This window comes from Electrona antarctica, assembly GCF_951216825.1.
Source record: "Electrona antarctica genome assembly, chromosome: 16".
Taxonomy (NCBI): domain Eukaryota; kingdom Metazoa; phylum Chordata; class Actinopteri; order Myctophiformes; family Myctophidae; genus Electrona; species Electrona antarctica.
This window is the reverse complement of record NC_136797.1, coordinates 42,795,483-42,816,471: the sequence shown is the minus strand read 5'-3', so window position 1 is coordinate 42,816,471 and position 20,989 is coordinate 42,795,483. Positions and strand designations below refer to the sequence as shown.

General features: G+C 42.8%; 1 protein-coding gene across 3 annotated transcripts in view; it reads right to left on the bottom strand.

Annotated features, from left to right (window-relative positions):
- Positions 1–892: 892 nt before the first annotated feature.
- The window catches only part of sfswap (splicing factor SWAP), a 130,519-nt gene continuing 110,422 nt past the window's right edge, over positions 893–20,989 (bottom strand). For all 3 annotated transcript variants that reach the window (XM_079525068.1, XM_079525069.1, XM_079525070.1), the window contains 4 exons: positions 12,616–12,741; positions 11,137–11,271; positions 8,960–9,032; positions 893–1,768 (listed from right to left, as the gene is read on the bottom strand). In XM_079525068.1, the coding sequence (XP_079381194.1) occupies positions 1,703–1,768; positions 8,960–9,032; positions 11,137–11,271; positions 12,616–12,741 (400 nt within the window). In that variant the 3' untranslated portion in view covers positions 893–1,702. The remainder of the gene's footprint in view (positions 1,769–8,959; positions 9,033–11,136; positions 11,272–12,615; positions 12,742–20,989) is intronic.

Genomic DNA, 20,989 nt, shown 5'->3' with positions numbered 1-20,989 from the left:
CGGGACTGTAACAGCCGCAGCATTCTAGCCTGATTATCAGACTGTAGCTTTCTTGAAGCTTCAGTCTGACATTGTCTCCTGTCTGAGCGATTTCAAGGGGGAGGGGATTAGAATTTCCCTCAACCAGTAGCCATTGGTGTTGTTTTTCCCTCCTTCCTCTGTGTGTTGCACTGCGTGATGATGCTGAAAACGGGACTGATTGGTTGTTTGTTAGACCCACCCCCACCACCATTGGATAATACATTTCTGTACCGAAGAAATGATAGGTTCACAGTGCAACACCAGACCAAGAGACAAAGTCCACTCAGAGAGTGGGCGGGGTCTTTGGGCTGGATCCAGGCTAGCAGCATTCATAATGGTATAAAGCACTGACTAAATATCCTAAAAGGACATGGAGTGTTGGGTGTCTCTCTCACATTAATGTTAACAGGCTTTTCTCCAAAAACAAAATATCCATTACGAGTGCCACAGGTGCAACCCACGCTGCAAGTATAATGATACTGGTTGAATTTGGCTGTTCCAACTTATCCGTTGTTGGCCTCGACACAACAACCAGTGTAATTGAATTGTGAATGTTAACATGTTTTATCTGTTCACTGTTGCATATGAGATGTGCCATTTACAGTACTGGCCTTGCAAACATAATTTCTATCGGGATATTATTATATATTGACCTTGTACGTCATGATTAAAACCTTCAGTCACATACAGTAATCAGTGCAGTTGATGAAATGCATTACTCACTGACAATACACATAATTCTCAATGACAATATTTAGAGCAGGAGAACAGGAAAGTGGTCATGACACAAATGATATTCAACTGTTGTTGCGTGGATCATTGACACACTTTCAAGCAGGAAAATAAAGTGAAGGCTCCTGGGAAATTCTATTTCAAAATTTATTGACATTTTGCATTAGAAAGCAGCTCTGCTTTGAATTCTGTAGGAACCTTGACACAAAAAAATAGAAGGCCACACGTTGGAGCTGAGAGACGCCGAAAATGGATTTTAAAGTGAGCTGGCCAGGTGGAGAGGAAAGAGACAGATGGGAGAGAGAGAGAGAGAATGAAGAGGGTGAATAACAAAGGGATGGATTGGGGAGGAGAGAGAAATAAAATGAACAAAACAACGCAATCCTTCACAGAAGGATGGAATACAACCCCTCTGGCGTCGGCACAATTATGCTACGGCAGCTACGCAGCGAATAATGTCTCCCTCCGTCAACAATTTGGAGGAAATTTAAATCTTTCTTTTCAGACACGATGCGAGACACCTCTGTGGATCAATTCCATGCTTTGAAATTCCTGTGCCAAAAAAAAAGACAATAGTGATATATTATCACACTGCATCACATTCAACCCTGGTGACTGGATTTCTGTCAGGTACAAAGTCAGATACTATACAGTAGTTCAAGAGCTCCCTCAATCCACGCTTACAATGCTGGAGGTACATCCGTAACAAATGTGACTCACATGCGAATGGATCAAAGGAAGATGACACAACGCTAAGACAAACGGTGGAGATGAAAGCTCAGAAAACATCCAGGCCAACTACAGCTCCAGGAGGGGGAGAATGCCACATGCTGATTGGCTGAAGGACAAGGGGAGCTTGACTTTGTCACCATGGTGAGGCAGAGAAGAGGGGACAGAGAAGCCAGGGACCCCCCTCCGCCTGGTTGGGTGATAGACGGCCACGTTCTCTTCAGGATGTGGGGGGCTGGAAGGTCTTGGAGGTGGCGAGCATGGCCCGCACTTTAGCCATCAGATCCTGTTTAGAGAGAGAGAACGAGACAATGAGGGACATGATCAGATGAACAGAAGCAGGCACGTGAGGGGAGGGATTGTGGTTAGTCTATTTATATGTTTAAGCACCTTATTCAGCACGTCAGGTCTGTGATAAGTTCGGTCCAGTTTGGCCATGTGTATCAAGGTTGTACTTTGATACATCTTGTGTACAGGACAGGAGTAAAACTTGTTGTTTGGCTTCCTTCAGATAATGCAGAAGCATAGATGTTTGTATTTCACGGGCGCTGCCATTACGCAATGTCCCGCAGCTGTGGTGGGCCCTTTGATGTCCAATTAACTAAGCCACTCTCTCTGCAGCCTTGAGCTGCAGAGATCATTTTTCTGTGATTCTCAATTTTGTCATCTCAAGGACCCCCAGTTGGAGATGCATTATGATTAGGGTTGGGATCCCTCAGGATTTTAACTATTTCTGTCAGATTCAGGTCAGGTCAGACTGGGAGTAGCCTGAAAGAGACCTATGCTTTTCTGGGCATAGAGGGTCAAAGTCGTACGATTAGTCACACACGTTGCCGCAGTGAAATTTGTTCTCCACATTTGACCCATCTCTTGGAGCGGTGCGCCGCACTCGGGAATCATTAGTTGATTTGACCCCCAATCCAACCCATTGATGCTGAGTGCCAAGCAGGGAGGCATTGGGTTCCATTTTTACAGTCTTTGGTATGACCCGGCCGGGGATCGAACCCCCGACCTCCCAGTTTCAGGGCGGAGACTCTAACCACAAGGCCACTGTCTGGTCGGGTCGGATCCAACTAGTGCTGGAAACCGACGCCGGAGTCACCACCTCTGTATCCACCTCCCCACCACTGCTGTACATTCACCACTGTGCCCACCTCCCCACCACTGCTGTACATTCACCACCTCTGTGCCCACCTCCCCACCACTGCTGTACATTCACCACTGTGCCCACCTCCCCACCACTGCTGTACATTCACCACTGTGCCCACCTCCCCACCACTGCTGTACATTCACCACTGTATCCACCTCCCCACCACTGCTGTACATTCACCACCTCTGTGCCCACCTCCCCACCACTGCTGTACATTCACCACATTGCCCACCTCCCCACCACTGCTGTACATTCACCACCTCTGTGCCCACCTCCCCACCACTGCTGTACATTCACCACCTCTGTGCCCACCTCCCCACCACTGCTGTACATTCACCACTGTGCCCACCTCCCCACCACTGCTGTACATTCACCACTGTATCCACCTCCCCACCACTGCTGTACATTCACCACCTCTGTGCCCACCTCCCCACCACTGCTGTACATTCACCACCTCTGTGCCCACCTCCCCACCACTGCTGTACATTCACCACTGTGCCCACCTCCCCACCACTGCTGTACATTCACCACTGTATCCACCTCCCCACCACTGCTGTACATTCACCACCTCTGTGCCCACCTCCCCACCACTGCTGTACATTCACCACATTGCCCACCTCCCCACCACTGCTGTACATTCACCACCTCTGTGCCCACCTCCTCACCACTGCTGTACATTCACCACCTCTGTGCCCACCTCCCCACCACTGCTGTACATTCACCACCTCTATGTCCACCTCCCCACCACTGCTGTACATTGCCCACCTCCCCACCACTGCTGTACATTCACCACCTCCCCACCACTGCTGTACATTAGCATTGTGTAAAATCAGCTGTGTTGTGCTTTGTTTCTCTCATCTTAGTTATGCCCTTAGACCAACTAATGATAAAGATAATGGCAATGAAAATACAGCAAAGACCTGGACCTGGCTTGGAAATAAAGTCATACAAATAATAATAATAATAATAATAATAACCACATCTACTTTTGTGTGCACCACCCAAAGACAACGTTTCTAAGTTGCTTTATTCAATATTTAGATATTTTATAATAATTTGATCAGACACAACCCACCTCCCTTTCAACTTCATGTTACACTCAATGAAAACGCACTCCACTGCTTCTGGTGAAGTTATGAGATTACAGTACTCCTTGATTTATAGAAAATATGAACATTATGAATAATGACACGGACGGTGTTATGCAATATTTTATAATTAGTTGCGCACCACTAACTCACACCAAAAATAGCCGATAGTTGTGAGTTTGTAGATTGGCTATTTTTGGTGTGCCACCAGGTACATTAAGTATAATCAAGCATTGCCACCTGACATGCACATGGCTGCTCTGTTTTCTTCAACTGTTTTCAGATGAACAAAATAAAATGGGAGAGGTAGACATGAAAAGCAGCTGCATGAAAGATGGGGGAAAAAATAGAACAAACGAAGGAAATCCCAAGAGATTTCTAAAAGGAACTAAGGAAGCCCGAAGACGTCTATCTGCAAGACACGAAAGACATCAGAGAAAGTAAAGCTCAATTTGTACCCCATCACACAACGGTGTTGCTTGTCGACAAAAACAACTACAAGCTAACATGTGACGATGCGACATGTTGTTGAACACACCATCATACGATGGAACATAAATTAAGCATCGAGAGTGAGTGACAGGTGGAGATGAGGAGAATAAAGGTCAAGGGAAAGATGACCTATCTTTCCCTTGACCTTTATTCTCCTCATGCTGACTTGACCAGCTCTCTCAGGAGTATGAAATAAGGATACAACAGTTAAAGTAAGCAATTTTAATGAAATAATCATGCTGGGGAAAGAATAAAGGTCCCTGCACAGTGCACACAGAGCGCATTTTTAGCTGCGTTTCTCCATCGGTTTTCCGAAAAACGCGTCCAGTCTGCAACCACCTTAAATCACTATAATATATACTAATATATATTATAGTGATATACTAAGTGTATAGAGTATATCTCTGCTGTCGGGAAGAAACCACCCAACTGTTTTTCTGAAAATGAAAAATATATATATATATTCTTTTCAGGAAATGAAGAAAACCTTATACTTTGAAAACAAAGCAATACCTCATCAAAGTTGGTGTTGTGACATTATACTGTATATTGTCAATTACTTGCATGAGAGGGGGAGAGGTGGTGGAGTTAGCTGTTTTAGCTTGAGGGTCCAATGGAGTTAAGAGGCTTTGTCCGAAGCGCTTTTTAATACTTTCCATTGGTTCAATATTTTTTTAACCAAAACACAGACGTAAAGGGTTTATTTTATTTATGCAAAAAAAAATCAAAAACCTCAAAACTGGAGTTATGTGGTTTCCTCCCGACAGCAACGATATACCTCTTGATTATTCGATTCATTGAATAATAAATAATTGATAGTTGCAGTATTAGTAGTATGAACTATAGGTTCACTACAGGCTCCCAATGAATGGACCATGGTAGAGAGCATTGAGTAAGCAGAGCATAGACAAGCGCTATATTATTATTATTACAGAGAGAGAAACACAAGGGTATTGGATAGAAACCGTAGAGTAGAGGTACAATTGAGCAGAGGGTGAAGAGAAAGCAGACTGGAGTAATTCACAGATAGATGGGTAATAAAGAGGGTCCATTTGGAACTTGCACTGCAAGGGGTGGGTGGAATGAAAATTGGGTGAATTATTGATCATGAGGTGGCCGGTATGAAGCCACACATGGAGTGTGAGGGAGTCGGGGCAGAATAATGGTAATGTGTCAGGGAAGATGATTCCCGTCTGAGAAGAGCAAATAGCGACAACAGTATGGCAGCAACATTATTAGCGAGACTCAATGGAGTGTTTCTACAGCAGAAAATGGATTGTGCCTATGAGGCATATTCACATTTTTATTGAATTTCAAACGACAGTTAGGTTTCCATGGCCGATTACATTATTGAGTGAACAAGAGATATAATGGGGTGAGCAAGTACAGTACAACAACAGACAATCTGATTTGGTAACATCCTTCAAGTTGTTTAACACTACATGTCTGAATAAAAAACTAGCATTAACTATTAACACTTTTTATGCCCCGTAATTCTTCTAAAATAAAGGCGCTAGAGTACCCAGCAGATGAGTCCGATTTTACTCTGAAAAGCCCCGCCTTCCATTTCCCCCCAAAACCGGGAGGTATAATGTTCCATTACAACCTCGCGCTAATAAGTCTGATCTCTCTTTAGAAGTAGAGATGTCCCGATAACGATATCAGTATCGGAACACTGCCCGATATGCTCTTATTTGGTCATATCGGGATCTGCGAATATGCCAGTCTAACCACCGATCCGACACAGGGGTAAGGGTAACACTATGGCAGGTAAATAAAATGTTTGGGCATGTGGAGTTTGCTTTTGAGTTGCCCAAACTGCAAGTGCACGTTTGAGTGAGGATTCTGCTATAAACACAACACAAGATATATAGCTACAGTATAAACACAACACAAGATATCTGTCTCTAAACAAACACGATTTTAGCAATCCGGTTTTATACTGTACAATTAAAAAGGACCTAAAGACGTCTCCACATGTCCTGGGCCAAGTTCTACGGGTGTAATTATAAAGAAGTCTGGGGACGTTTTGGGCAAAATAAGTGTTAACTATTTTCCACACTACAATTACATTGACCCAGAGACCTTCCCTCTAGCGCCACCCTTTACTCTTTTTACAAGCACACACTCAGACACAGACACGCTAATATAACTGCGTGCCACAGCGGCCCGTAGTAGACAACAGAGTCTGCAAGGCTTCGTGGAAGAATTGTATCATTGCAACATAGTATAAGCGATCACATGATGTTGAAGGCATTGTTTCAATTAGGACTAGAGCTTATAGAGTTATACATGCTGCCTGTTGCCTACCACTTGTCTAAAGTATCCACCTACCAACTGGCTACTCCAGCGTACGCTACATGTCTCATCTGCCCAGTTTCACCAACCATTTCAGAAGCTCCATTCTTCTAACAAGGCTCTATATGTCAGCAACAGATGAGCATCTAAACAGCTTACGGCGTACTCATTAATTCATTCATTTCCTTGGACTAGCTGCAGTGTCCACACTAACTGCCTTTCAACGCAGCCTTGCTTCAGGACTGGCCTCAGTTCCACCAAGTATTTCTGTCTGTCGCCCTGAGCCGTAGCTAGTTGACTTGTCTCACACCTCATCTGGTTCTCATCACAGATAATGTCAGTCTTTTTTGATGGGGTTCACTGTGCTAGAGCTAGACTGCTGACATGAAAGGCGGAGAGAAGAGATTGGTACTCCTAAATTGGTTAGGTCAACTTGTCTGTCTCGGGTAGGCGTCTGTTGTGCATACGTAGCTTTGAAATGCTCGTCCATCATCGTTGCAGGTGTGTGAGACAGACGTGCAACTTCCCACGGGTTCAACGTTATATTAGACTTGCCGTTTCATCGCCACACATTTCAAATCTGGGTTACCTTATCAGAAGAGGAAAGGTTCTGACACTAAAACAAACAGAAAACTCAAATACAGCTAATTTAATGAAGCTGGTTATGTAAGCCTTCATATTGGAGATGATAGTCTCTAGGCACCTTCAAAGGGTCTAGAAATGGAACAAAAGTTAGTAGGAGTGTAAATTGGTTAAGTAAAACCTGTGATGTCCAAAACTTTGAAGGAAAGTATATGCTGCAAGTTGGATGCACTGGAATACAGTTATTTATTTATTTAATTATTTATTTAAATTTTCCTGAAAAGTGATAGTTTCTACAGTACCTGCCAGCGATGATATGCTAGAAATGTTTTACACCTTATTTCTAAACCTCATGTACATAATGTTATGTACATGTTTGGATGGATACCCTAGAGAGAGTTACTCTATGTGTAAATATGTACTGTATGTAGATACCTTGTGTATTTTCTATTTTTGATTCCTTTTTTTCCCCCCTTTGTCTTGCACCCCTCAATCTTTCTTTTCTTTGTCTTTCTGGAAACAATCAAAAACGATGGAGATTCCATAAAAAAATGAATTTGACGCAATGTTTTACACCTGTAAACCTGTGCTGGGTTGAATCAGATGAGTCTGATTCTGACGGGGAGGTTGAAAACATGGCAGGCGATGCTGGCTGCCCGCCTCATAATTTCACTGTGAACTATCAAAGGTTGAGAGAAAGGGTGAAAGAATTTGGCTCTTGTGCTCCGTCGCTTAAATAATTAAAGCAACTAAGATGACCAGACTTCTCTCTGAAGTGTGGTGAGATTGGACGTGGGCCAAAGGTTTCGCATTCTCATCCAAGTGGACCGTTATTCAAAACAGTGGTTTAAATATGAAAGTAAGGCTGCAAAGGTTTCATAAAAGTACATTTGCATTCATGTTCCAGGCGTACAGAGTTGGACTATTGTTAAATTGTGAGTTTTAAATTACTCTCTGCCCTTTCCATCGTCTAAAATGAATCACCTTAGTTTCTGTTGGTCTGGCTCTCTCATTTGTCTACTAACAGTCATGTCTCTAGCTCTCTCTGAGATGAAAGCAATTTTTATTCAACCATCACCACTTGGCTGTCACATGTAGACCAGCACGGCTAACAGCAGAATAACGATGCATGGACACGTTCATACAAAAGCTACCCAAAGCCTAAACATGCACGTGACGACCACATAGACTCGTGCTTGTGTGCTTGGACACACACACACACACCCACACACACATGCACGCAGTGACAAAATGAGGATGAGTAATAATACATGCACCACTTAAGCTGCCCACAAATATTCTACTGGCTGGAGGTGGAAAAGGTGACCTTAGACCAGAGATTAGCTGGTCTACAGCATGTAGATCAGACTATACTGTACATAACGCTACGCTAGCCCCACTGGGGTACAATCCATGCTGATTTTAAATAGGATATAATATCCATATTTGCATTCTACTGGCACTAGACCAAGAGGTAGGGAAGTCTCAGGAGCGTTCATGTAAAACACTGACCAGTACAAGACCAAGACCTCTGTGCTAGACAATACAACGGTGTACACTGTGACCAAATATGATATATATATAAACAGTAGCATTATTTAAGATGCTACTATTGTACTTTCAACTTTTTTACAGTCTTTAACAAAACATAGTTAACACTTTGACCTGAAAGACAGTTCTAGGCCACAGCTAGACTTAATCAAATGGACAAGTCCAAATATGTAATTTATATACAGTACAGTAGTAACAGCTTGTTCTATTCAATGGGTCAAACACAGTTCAGCAACGTTTTTATTTTATTTGGGAAGCTGTAGCTAAGATAATAGGTAGAGGGTATGCTGAATGCAGATATATAAATGAGTAATACCTGAGTGATTTTGGTCTGCACAGAGGACACTATGGTCGAAGACACAGGTTTGTCCTTCTCCTGAGATCCACCCCTGAAGAATGGCAAGACACAGACGAGAGAAAAATAAAATGAAATTAGTCATGGTCAGCTATGAGTGTACATTATTATTATGAGAAGAAAAGAGAAGCAAGGATGAGAGAGCAGACAAGAGAGGCAGGGACAACACACATAAGTGTGTTCTTAGTTGACACTAAGGACACGATAAGGTCTCAGAGGCGGTCGGGCAAGTACAGGTCATGTTGTACTTGCCCAGCCCCAAAGGTCATGCGCACTTGCCCGAAAAGTAAATTGTCCATTATAAAATAGGTAAAATTTGAATTACCGTAAAATTTAACAGTTTTTCTTTTTGACTGGGCCGGGGCTGGCTGGCCCAGAAGCAGGTGTGTGGTGGGCACCATTAACACCCATTCTATCTGTTTCTTTCAATCGCCTGTATCTCCTATTCCTTGTCCCTAAGATGGCATTTTTGGTCAAAACAAGGTTTATTCCACGACCGGGAACAGACGCTGTGAAGCATTCCACTGCACTCGGTTAGCTCCGTTTGATACACAGGACCTGACCACCCATCGTCCAACTTCCTAGTATAAGATCAACACCGGAAGTCTGGAAATGTGGCTTTTCAAAATAAGAGCTGAACTGGGAAAAATGCTGGCGTGAATTATAACATAATTTGTCAATAAATGCTAGCGTAAGTGTTAAGTACTGTACTTATATTTTCAAAGGATTTGAAATGAGACATTATGTGTAATGAGTACTTTTACTTTTGGTACTTTAAGCACATTTTGATACCAATACTTTTGTACTTGTAAGTATGTCTATATTGCAGTATTGATACTTTTACTTAAGTAAAACATTTGAGTACTTTTTCCACCACTGGCATTCACAATAATACATACGGTAATTACATACATAATTTATAATACAAACACATAAGCTTTGGCATTTTGTGGTATTTCATTGCTCAATATATCTGAAGGTGTTATATATTATGCATGAGTGTGATAAATCTATACGTTTGTGTGCATGACTGAATAGGTCATGGTATAATATAATATCGTGGCATGGATTCATGCATCACTTCGCTGGGGGGGGGGGTATCAGTAGGGATGGAGCTTGTTCAATTTTATTGATAACGAGCACCTTATCAATCAGGCTTATCAGTGGCGTGCACAGACATTTAGAGGGGCAGGTGCTCAAGTTAAAAAAGGGCACCTTGTGCAGCGCGTGGAACCGGCCGGTTGCCTTAATCTATTTTGGGCGGGAACCCCTTTTGGTGTTAGCATTATGTTATGCTTTAGCTATTGAAAAATAGCAGATCTACAAGCTCATAGCGCGCCACCGAGTGGCGCGCTACGAGCTTGTAGGTCTGCTATTTTTGAAAAAAAGGCTTATCGAGCCAGGTTCTTATCGAGCCCACGTGTGCTTCCAACTAAAACAAGTGCATTTTCCTAAAAACGCTCAAAAATGTTCACAATGCCTTGTTGAATGCATCTCAGATGTTCACAACAAATTGGGCCGTTCTGGGAGCCGTGTTTCTGCTTCCAGCCTCAAACGTTTCGCTCGAGACCCAAAAGAGAGATTAGACGTTTGCCCGGGACCAAGCAAACTAGTGAAGACAGCCCAGCTTTAATGATCTTAAATCCCTTTATTTTAAATCATTTTTTTAGTAATAGTACAACATAAACATTAGAGAGACTTTAGTTGTTACTGTACAATACTTTAAAACAGTTGGCAAGTTGCACACATGCCTAAAATTGCTGATATTAGCGCCGGCGTCGTTGAAAACAATGTATTTAAAACTCCAGCTTGTCACACTGCATGAACAGCACTCGTGCACCGTTTTCTGCCCCCGCAATGACGCCACTCTCCTAGTCTACACCACTCTGGCAGTGCCAGAGTTGTGTAACTTTCTCAATGCCACTTCAGCAGGAGTACATTAACAGATCATCAAGCTACACTAATCCAAGGCGATGGCCATGGAGTTCGAGACAGCTTTGTTCTCATGTCTCACTCACAGCACACACAAGCTCAAATGACTCACTAAAACATTTCAGATCACTAACATATTACTAAAACTAAATTAAAATGTATTCAAAAGACTAAGACTAAAAATAAAAATAAACAGTGCTGGTTACCTGGAGCCCAGACTAGAGGCGGGACTAGCAGACAGGGCTCTGGCAGGCGAGGAGGAGGGGGAGAGGAGTGGGGAGCCCGCAGGCTGCAGCTGCAGCCCTGAGGACAACACGGAGGTCTGCCTCTTGTGTGGAGACCTGAGAGAAAACACACACATTTACATTGAATGGACAGTCAGTGCCAATCACCACCAACTAGGAGAAACCTTTTATATAATGATCAGAGGTGATCACTTCTAAAATTAACAGTGAACAAGGAAAGACTGCGTTCATCTTTTATGCCTCAGAAAAGTGGAAGAAAATCCAGGACTGTGCAGTAGTCCCCCCAAATAAAGTCCTAGAGATATTGGCCCGCAGACAAACCTAGTTGCCTACCCCTATACACAATTACAATTTGGGCATTTAGCAGACACTCTTATCCAGAGTGACAAGAAAATAATTACATACTACAAATTAACTACGATAGCAGTTGGAAGACTAGCATCTGTCTAAACAAAATCCCATCTAGGCTGCGTTTATACCTTCATTTGATTCAGTCGATTGCCAAATGAACACGCCTCTCATAATTCAGTCAGGTTTACACTCACAATGTTGAGAGAGAAGCTGAGAAACGGCTAAAAGACATGCAGTGTAGAAGAAGAAAAATCCGCAAACCAGTGCTCCCAAATGCAACTTCGGAAAGTTTAGAGTCACCAGGCTCTTCCTCAGACCTGGTCCCTCACAAAGTAAAATTGCATTTGGGAGCAGCAATACTGGTGTGCAGATTTTTATTCTAATACACTCACAATGTGCCTGTCCTCTGAGCAATACTGTATCTGCTCGGGTGGTAAAATGTTTACATATTAGTGATGATGTGCAGTACTACACTGTGCAGCTGCGTGACATGTATACATATAGCATACTGATATGCAGCTGTTGTGTTGTAATATTGTCTGATTCTTTATTGTGGCTATCATAACCCACTCAACTCTACATAAAGATAACGCATTAACAATACATCGCTATCATTTAATCAGAGAACACCACAACAACTGCATTAGTATTGAACTCAACCACGTTGTCAGAAATTACGTTTGACACATCTACTGTAGAATTTGCTAAATCATAGTTGACTCAATGTGTTTGAGCAAGGGGACCAGTTTAACAACTTGACCCGAGTCAACATCAAGTTAGCTGGGAAAACGTTAGCTATGAAATTAACATCCAACTATAATTGACTAATTCTAGAACTGTAATGTAGAGCCGACTTATCTTAACCTCACGATAATATAATGTTAAGATGGTGGGTACATTTCCTGCCTGCCTGGAAGTGAATTTAATTTAGTTTTTTCTTTCTCCCAATTTAGTCATTATTACAATGAATCTTCCACGCACATTTCTTTGTTGCCACTGCTGTTGTATGCTACTGGCTCACCTGCCAGCGAGGAGCCCCCACTGGGAGGAGTGAACAAAGTTTAGCGCGGTGGTGAGTTCTTAGATTACCTGGATCGTCTTCTGTGCTGCTCTGTGCTGCTGACTAGACGATGACGCTCCCTGTCTCTGTCTTCATGCCTCCTGTCTGAGGCCGCTGCTCCCCGCTCCTTCCTAGGTGGAGACCGTGACCGTGACCTGTCCAGACAGCAGGCCAGAGAGAGAGAGAGAGAGAGAGAGATGAAAATCTCTCGCTATCAGTCGGTAGCGGTCGCCTCATAGCTAGACGTGATGGGGACCTCAAATCACATTTACACATTTAATAACGCCTGGGGACGCTGTGGGCGTGTTCTCTCCTCTGCGTCATCAGCGCCCATACGCTAGGTGGGGTTGGCAAAAGGGCCTTTGTGTGGAAGTTGCATGTTCTCCCAGTGTCCCTTAGGTAGGTACCCTCACAAAAAACACAAAAATGCAGTAATCCTGGTCTCTATATTGCCTCCCCCTGGCAAGCCGGGACGCCTGATGGAGGGCAAAGGAATTGGTTGGAATAACGTGTTCCTTCCCAGCGCTACGTCCAGCCGGGGAAACTCCCCCCAATTCAAATACTAATATCTTAAAACAATTACTGTAGGGCTTGACTTTACAGCCACATGGTGCATAGCAGCAGTGTGTTAACACAATCTATGCCAAACCCGGGATTTCTCGGGTTTAAATCTTAAACCCTTGATGTCTTTAATCCAGAATTAATGCTATTATATTTACCGTGTGTTAGCTGAATTTAGCTTCCCGTCGCTAGGCAACACTACAAACATAATCGAAATCCCAAACCTCTGTGCACACAGAGGCTTTAGAGGCTCAGATTGAGGTGATATGTGGGTGAGGGACGATGTTAGGAGCTCAATAAAATATCATCGCAACCTCCTGGTTAGCATATTAGCATTTCTACACATGTAGCCTTCAGTAGTCAGTTGAACCATTATGCACCTTGCATATTATGGTAAGAGGAAAGGTCGCAACTGAGAACAAAAGTCAATTACAAGAGACAATTAACACCCATTGGTTTAGCAGCTAAAATTGGATACATTAGGGACATCTGGGCACCTCAATGGCTATTTGGCTATTTTGTATATATTTTAAATATATATACAACAGATTATATAGTTCATTTAAAGCCAAAATATAGATGAATAAAACTGGGTCACAGATGAGATGAAAGAAGCTGAGAGAGCCACATACACAGCGTTTAACATTAAAACAACATCAAATGTAACTTGTGCAAAACATCCAGCCGAGATCATCCATTCGTTCACCGCAAGGACGTGTTGTATTGAAACCTGCAGGTGAAACCACAGTGCTATGCTACCGCTAATCACAAAGATTGGATCCATATGGATACATGATGAGCCGGTCCCATACGTACATTAACCACTCAGAGTAGCTCAGGAGGCTGTACAAGAACGCCACATTCGTTTACTCATCAAAACTGGTTATAAAACTGTAACCAAACTGACCATCAAACCGATGTAAATTATTTGTCTGGGGGAATGGGGATCATAGATGCTTTGTTTGGAGTTTGGAGATCACTTCGTGTGTCATTCACACCGCGGCCACCGCTACACCCCCCACCGCTACACCCCCCACCCCCTTAATATTTGTGTGGATCTGCACTGATCTCATATAGCCCATAATGGAATCGTCACAACGGAAATTCGTCGCCAGGACAAAAAACTTTAATCCCTGCCTGAAGGCCACTTGAGGTTAACCCATTCAGGCCTGACGTCGAAATTTAAAAATACAAGTTTTCTAAATCATGACAATTTTCGGAAAGATTTGAGGCACATTTTAACGATTTTTCAAAAATAGCAGACCTACAAGCTCATAGCGCGCCACTCGGTGGCGCGCTATGAGCTTGTAGATCTGCTATTTTTCAATAGCTAAATTATAACAATGTTTAAAACACCAAAACGGGTTCCCGCCCCAAAATGGGTTAATGGTTAATGTGGTTAAACGCTAACGTGACATGGATGCGTTCCAGGTCTCAATGGGTTAATAGCACACAATAGAGTTTTAGCAAGGACACAGCTTCCAGATGTGTGACCATTATCTTGCTAATAATAATCATCATCAACCATCATTACCATATAGATTGAGTTAGAGAGCCACTAACCACTAGCCCTATCTTGGAATGTGAACACACACACACACACACACACACACACACACACACACACACACACACACACACACACACACACACACACACACACACACACACACACACACACACACACACACACACACACACACACACACACACACACACACACACACACACACACACACACACACACACACACACACACGGTATCAAGAATCTCACGATACGCACAATCCATGATTCGATTCGACTTCCGATTTTAATGTCACAATTCGATTATTTCATTTTAATTATTAGGCTATTGACTATTAGGCTATTGACCTTACTAACACCTAACAACTGTCATTGACATTTTCAGATTATTCTTTAAGAAGACGAGTTAACATTTTTACCATTCCAAGTGGCTATGATTGCCTTCCAAAGTTTGCAGGCCCTGGGTAGACAACCCGGCCTGGCGGAGACCTGCGCTCTGAGGAGCACCACGCTGTTCTAGTTAAGGCAATCAATTCTACATGGCTCAGCCCTTTAGTAACTCTTGCCTTCATTTCTCATACAAGAAACACAGGCAACACACAAATGCAATCTGCTTGGCACTTTGTAACGTGGTTCTAGAATGCTGATTAAATGTCTAAATCCAATGTTCTCCACCACTGAAAGGGCTTGCATGTCACAGTCACCCCGACTGAGCTCATTATTGCTTGAGCACGACCCGCGTGGTCAAATTATTTGTTTTGGATTGTTGGCTGTAATCTTTTTTAACAGACCGATGGGGAAATTAAATGTAAAGCAGACTGGACTCCACAACGGAGCGGTTTCTCTCTCCGTCAGCTCGTCTGTGGCTGCATTTTCCCCCGTTGGAAGCACGCCTGCGTGGAATGCAAAGATAAACAACAGCGCCTCTGGCTTCCCCGTGCTAGAATCGCAATGCGGCTTGAAATATCTATACACTGTATCGAGCGTTAATTTCGATTAATTACCGGTACGTATTTAGTATCGTGACAGCATTAATATATTTATTCGCCACTTTGAAAACCAGTGGCATATACCAGGGGTTCTCAACGTTTTTGGCCGGGGACCCCCGGAAATGCTTTGGCAGTGTCTCGGGACCCCCGCCCCGCCCCCTCCCGACCCCCAATATAAATTGACTGCTACAATAACCTTAAACCATTTTGGGCGGGAACCCCTTTGTGTTTTAAGCATTGTTATAATTTAGCTATTGAAAAATAGCAGATCTACAAGCTCATAGCGCGCCACCGAGTGGCGCGCTACGAGCTTGTAGGTCTGCTATTTTTGAAAAAAAGTGAAAATAAAATTTAAAAATAAATCTTTTTTTTTTTTTTTTTTTGAAAATAATTTTGGGACCCCCCAAAATAATTTGGCGACCCCCCGAGGGGTCGCGACCCACGGGTTGAGAACCCCTGCAGTACAGTACCGTCACCACGCAAGCGGCCAGCCTGCATAGTGCAGCTTCACCACTGAACACCACACTGTGATTTGTGTGGCTTCAGTAACTGAACACATAGCTAAGGATTGTTCAGGGAGGCCACGCTGTTACTAGACTCTATGTCTTGTTAAATCTGGTCTAGTTTCAATGAAGCATAGATTAGGATGTTTAGAAGCGTTTCAATGTGTGCAATTTAAAGTAGTCTCAGAAGAGTAGTACCCGTGGGTCGCGACCCCTTGAGGGGTCGCCAAATTATTTTGGGGGGTCCCCAAATTATTAAAAAAAAAAAAAGAAAGAAAAAGAGTTTACATATAGTACACATAGTACATGCATACACCTTCCCTAATGATTATGGTTTCAGTATTTATTTATGGTGTATTGTCTCTATTATTAAGTTTATTGTAGCAGTCAATTTATATTGGGGGTCAGGAGGGGGCGGGGCGGGGGTCCCGAGACGTTGCCAAAGCATTTTCGGGGGTCCCCGGACAAAAAGGTTGAGAACCCCTGATAATGATCCACATAACAATGGCAGGGACTGGTTTAATTAACCATAATCAAATAACAGGTTATCAATTTGTAAACTTGTTTTTTTTCCCTCCTGAAAATCTCCCTGGAAGGAATTTAATAATAAAATATGCATGGCTCTAATGACGATCGTAAATCGCAGCCCAATTTTCTTTGAAATGAGCAAGCAGAGCTAAATAGATTTAATCCCACCGGCAAGTATGGGTTTGTAGAAGCTCATCCTTTCATTCAGGGACACAAAGGTCTTATTTAAATGGAATAGCATGAGGTAGAAGAGGAAGGCATCCTTCCTCTTTAAAGACCAGGCAGTAAAGCACTAATGTCAGAGCGTGGCTCTGAGGTCGATACTGCTCACATTAACCTGAGAGACCAATGGTGCATACAGAGCAAGTCAACTCTATAACCTATACTGTCTCTCTCTCTGTGTCTGTCTGTCTGTCTCTGTCTCTCTGTCTGTCTGTCTGTCTCTCTCTGTCTGTCTGTCTGTCTCTCTCTGTCTCTCTCTCTGTCTGTCTGTCTCTCTGTCTGTCTGTCTGTCTGTCTGTCTCTGTCTCTCTGTCTGTCTGTCTCTGTCTCTCTGTCTGTCTGTCTGTCTGTCTGTCAGTCTGTCAGTCTGTCAGTCTGTCAGTCAGTCAGTCAGTCAGTCAGTCAGTCTGTCAGTCTGTCTGCCTGTCTGTCTGCCTGTCTGCCTGTCTGCCTGTCTGCCTGTCTGTCTGTCTGTCTGTCTGCCACCATGTCCAATTATACATTTCTCTCTCCGTCTTTGACCTACATCGTCCCGGTCTTGAAAAACCGACAAGAAACATTTGTGAACAAACAAAAGGCTAAGAAGTCAAGGAATAAGACTGCTAAGAGGATGTGCTTCACTTTTTCCTTTCTTTAAACCCCACCTCTGTCTCACTTCTCCGATCACTTAATCTCTCTCTCAACACCCCCCATCTATCTCACGCTGAATTTGCAGCAGCTGTGAGCACATGTCCGTAGTGCGGACATTCACAAAGCGCAATAAAATGTGTAAGAGTGACACCCTCGTAAATAATCAAATTGTGGTCCAGAAAGAGCGCGGCTGCTCAGACTAGAGTGGGTCAAAGCCAGCAGCTGCGCCTGTCTGGGGAGCTGACAGTAGGGCTGAGCCTGTCACCATTACACTTTTACGTTGACCATTAATTGTCGCACAAATAATTGCGATTAACGATCATTGGAATTGGTACATTTAAAATAACTTACATTTCTGTTTTGCCTTTTAGCTTCGCAATAATGCACAGGGAAGAAATGACAAATAACTGAAATATACCAATAAATCCAATAAATATATATTTTTAAAAATTGCGTAAAAATATAGCAGAAGTAGCTGATCTACAATGTTGTAAACTTGAAGATCTGCTATTTCTGCTTTTTTAAATAAATGACAATTTTCCAACATGGACACGATTATGACCAAAAACAATTGCGATTATCTCAAATGATTACAATTATCTAAAATAATTGCGATTAGACGATTCTATAAGCCAACCCTAGGTGACAGGCAGTCGGCAGGATAAGTAAAGAAGCATCTCGGTCAGCTTGTTTATAAACTATTTGGGTACGAAATAGGCCATGTAGTTGAAATAGGCCATGTAGTTGAAATAGGCCATGTAGTTGAAATAGGCCATGTAGTTGAAATAGGCCATGTAGTTGAAATAGGCCATGTAGTTGAAATAGGCCATGTAGTTGAAATAGGCCATGTAGTTGAAATAGGCCATGTAGTTGAAATAGGCCATGTAGTAATTATACTTTTGTGGCCTACTGGCTGCACGCACAAGATATTTTGTACCGATTGGTCAAGTGGTTTTCAAGATTAGATTAGATTAGACAGACAGGCAGAGCCTTTTAAGGACAACTAGACTCCTGTAGAGCCATTACATTACATTACATTACAGTCATTTAGCAGACGCTTTTATCCAAAGCGACTTACAATAAGTGTATTCAACATAGGTAGGGAACAAAAACTACTAATCACCAGAAGTCTTTAGTGCATTTTCTGCAAAAACAAGCAACCAAGAGTATACCTAGCGCTAAGGTAAAAGTGCAATATATCAGCTACCTATTTCCTTAACCGGATGAGACAAAATAGCTAAATCAAATGAGCATGAGCTAAAACAATTAAGTGTATCGACTAAACAAGATCCAATAAACAATACAACAATAGAAAACAAACGTTCGTACAACTAGTTAACAACAAGTAGGTCAGGCAGAGAGGAAGGGTAGTGTTTCCTGAAGAGGTGGGTTTTCAACCTGCGGCGAAATATGGGCAGAGCCATGCCGTAAAAACAGCATCTTAGTAACTTAAAAAAAAAAAATCATCTGTACTCTTATTTATATGATTTTCATTTGACTTATTTCACTTGATTCAAACGTATTGGTTGCATTAATGTATTTTTTATTTCCTGACCGATGCTGGAGTCAAGCAAGGTATCTCTTCTCGATTCATCTCTACCTCTCCCATCATCACTTTGTCTGCATCTCTACCAGTGTAAATTTTGTTGACTAAGACTAAGTCGATTAAGGTTTTTCAGAAGACTAAATAGGACTCAGACTAAATGGTATGTTATTCAAAAGACGAAGACAAAAAAATATATTCTGAAAAAATTAATACTGCTCTCTACCCCTCCATCTCTATCACTTTCCCATCACTTTGCCTTTGTCAGTCTCACTCTATCATCACGTTGTCTCTCCCTCACTCCAACTCTCCCAGTCTCTCATCAGGCCCTCCTTTATCAGTCTCCCTCTCTACATAGCAGTCTGTTTCTCTCACTACTCTTGTCTATTTTGCTCTGTCCCTGAAGCATTGGAGCTTTAGTAAAGCCATTATGAAGCTGATTCAGTCGATCGACATCAGCCCGTCAAGGGCAATAACGGTGCCAGACAACCTCCTCCGTGATTTAATAAGAGACAAAACTCAATCCACTTCCTCCACATGCAAAGATTTACTTGGAGGCAAATGCACAGACATGTCACATTGGAGAGATAGAAGACACACGCACGACCGACGCGCGCACGCACGCACGCACACACGCACACACGCACACACACACTTTAGCAGACTTATATTAAGCAAGAACAAAAAGCACGGCAATACATCACATCACATACATAAAAAGCGGTTATCATGAAACATGCGTAAGCTAAGAACGTAACCGTGGAATATCTATATATCTATATAATGAAACTATACATATAAACTATACTATAAAGTGCTATGACTACATAAAATGCAATTCTAGTGCTGTCTACGTAACATTAGAGATGCTCCGATCGATCGGCTTCCGATCATGATCGGCCGATAATGCCTATCGGATCGGACCGGCGTTCTCAAAATACATCAACCGATACGCCCTGCTTAATGTTCTGATTGTCACGTATCCAACAAACTTTAAACTGAGCAGATTGGGCCTCCCGTTCCAGAGATAACGGCCAAAACGTCTTGAAAACGTAGTTTAGTGGTGTTTTTTTTTCTCTCTAGAGCAGGGCCCCGCCCCCTCCCGACCCCCAATATAAATTGACTGCTACAATAACCTTAAACCATTTTGGGCGGGAACCCCTTTTGATGTTTTAAGCATTGTTATAATTTAGCTATTGAAAAATAGCAGATCTACAAGCTCATAGCGCGCCACCGAGTGGCGCGCTATGAACTTGTAGGTCTGCTATTTTTTTAAAATCGTGAAAATATTTAAAAAAAAATATTTTGGGGACCCCCCAAAATAATTTGGCGACCCCCCCCCGAGGGGTCGCGACCCACGGGTTGAGAACCCCTGCTCTAGAGAGAGGCACCACCACCACCATGAAATAGCTGGGTGACAAACGCAGTGTTGACAAACGTGCCTCTGTTTAACGTAATCAAAGCCCCCCTTGCAATGCACTCCCTTCCCAGAGCCCTTGTTAGGATGTTTACTGCAGTGGAGTACAACAAGTTTTGCTCGTGTCCGTACGTTCCAGTCCAAAAAGGCGCTTGAGAAACCTGTGCAAAGCAAAGCCCCCGCTGTTAATTTTGCATCGCATTGTAAACAGCTGTGCCTCGTTATAACCACACAGGTTTCTAACTTGCGGTCACAGTCGCCATACTTTTCAGTTGAGTGGTACTTTTATATGGATTTAACTGTAACAAAGTTCTATCCACAGTCCCTCCCCCAGTCACGGAGGTGGGACTGACCATAGATATATATAAACTCTAGATGGCTCAAGGCAGAGTTTCTGACGTCGTTCACCCGGCAGCCATCTTACTTCGGGGCTACAGTACAGTATGTTCAATGGCAGCTCAAACAGAAACAGTCATAACTCCC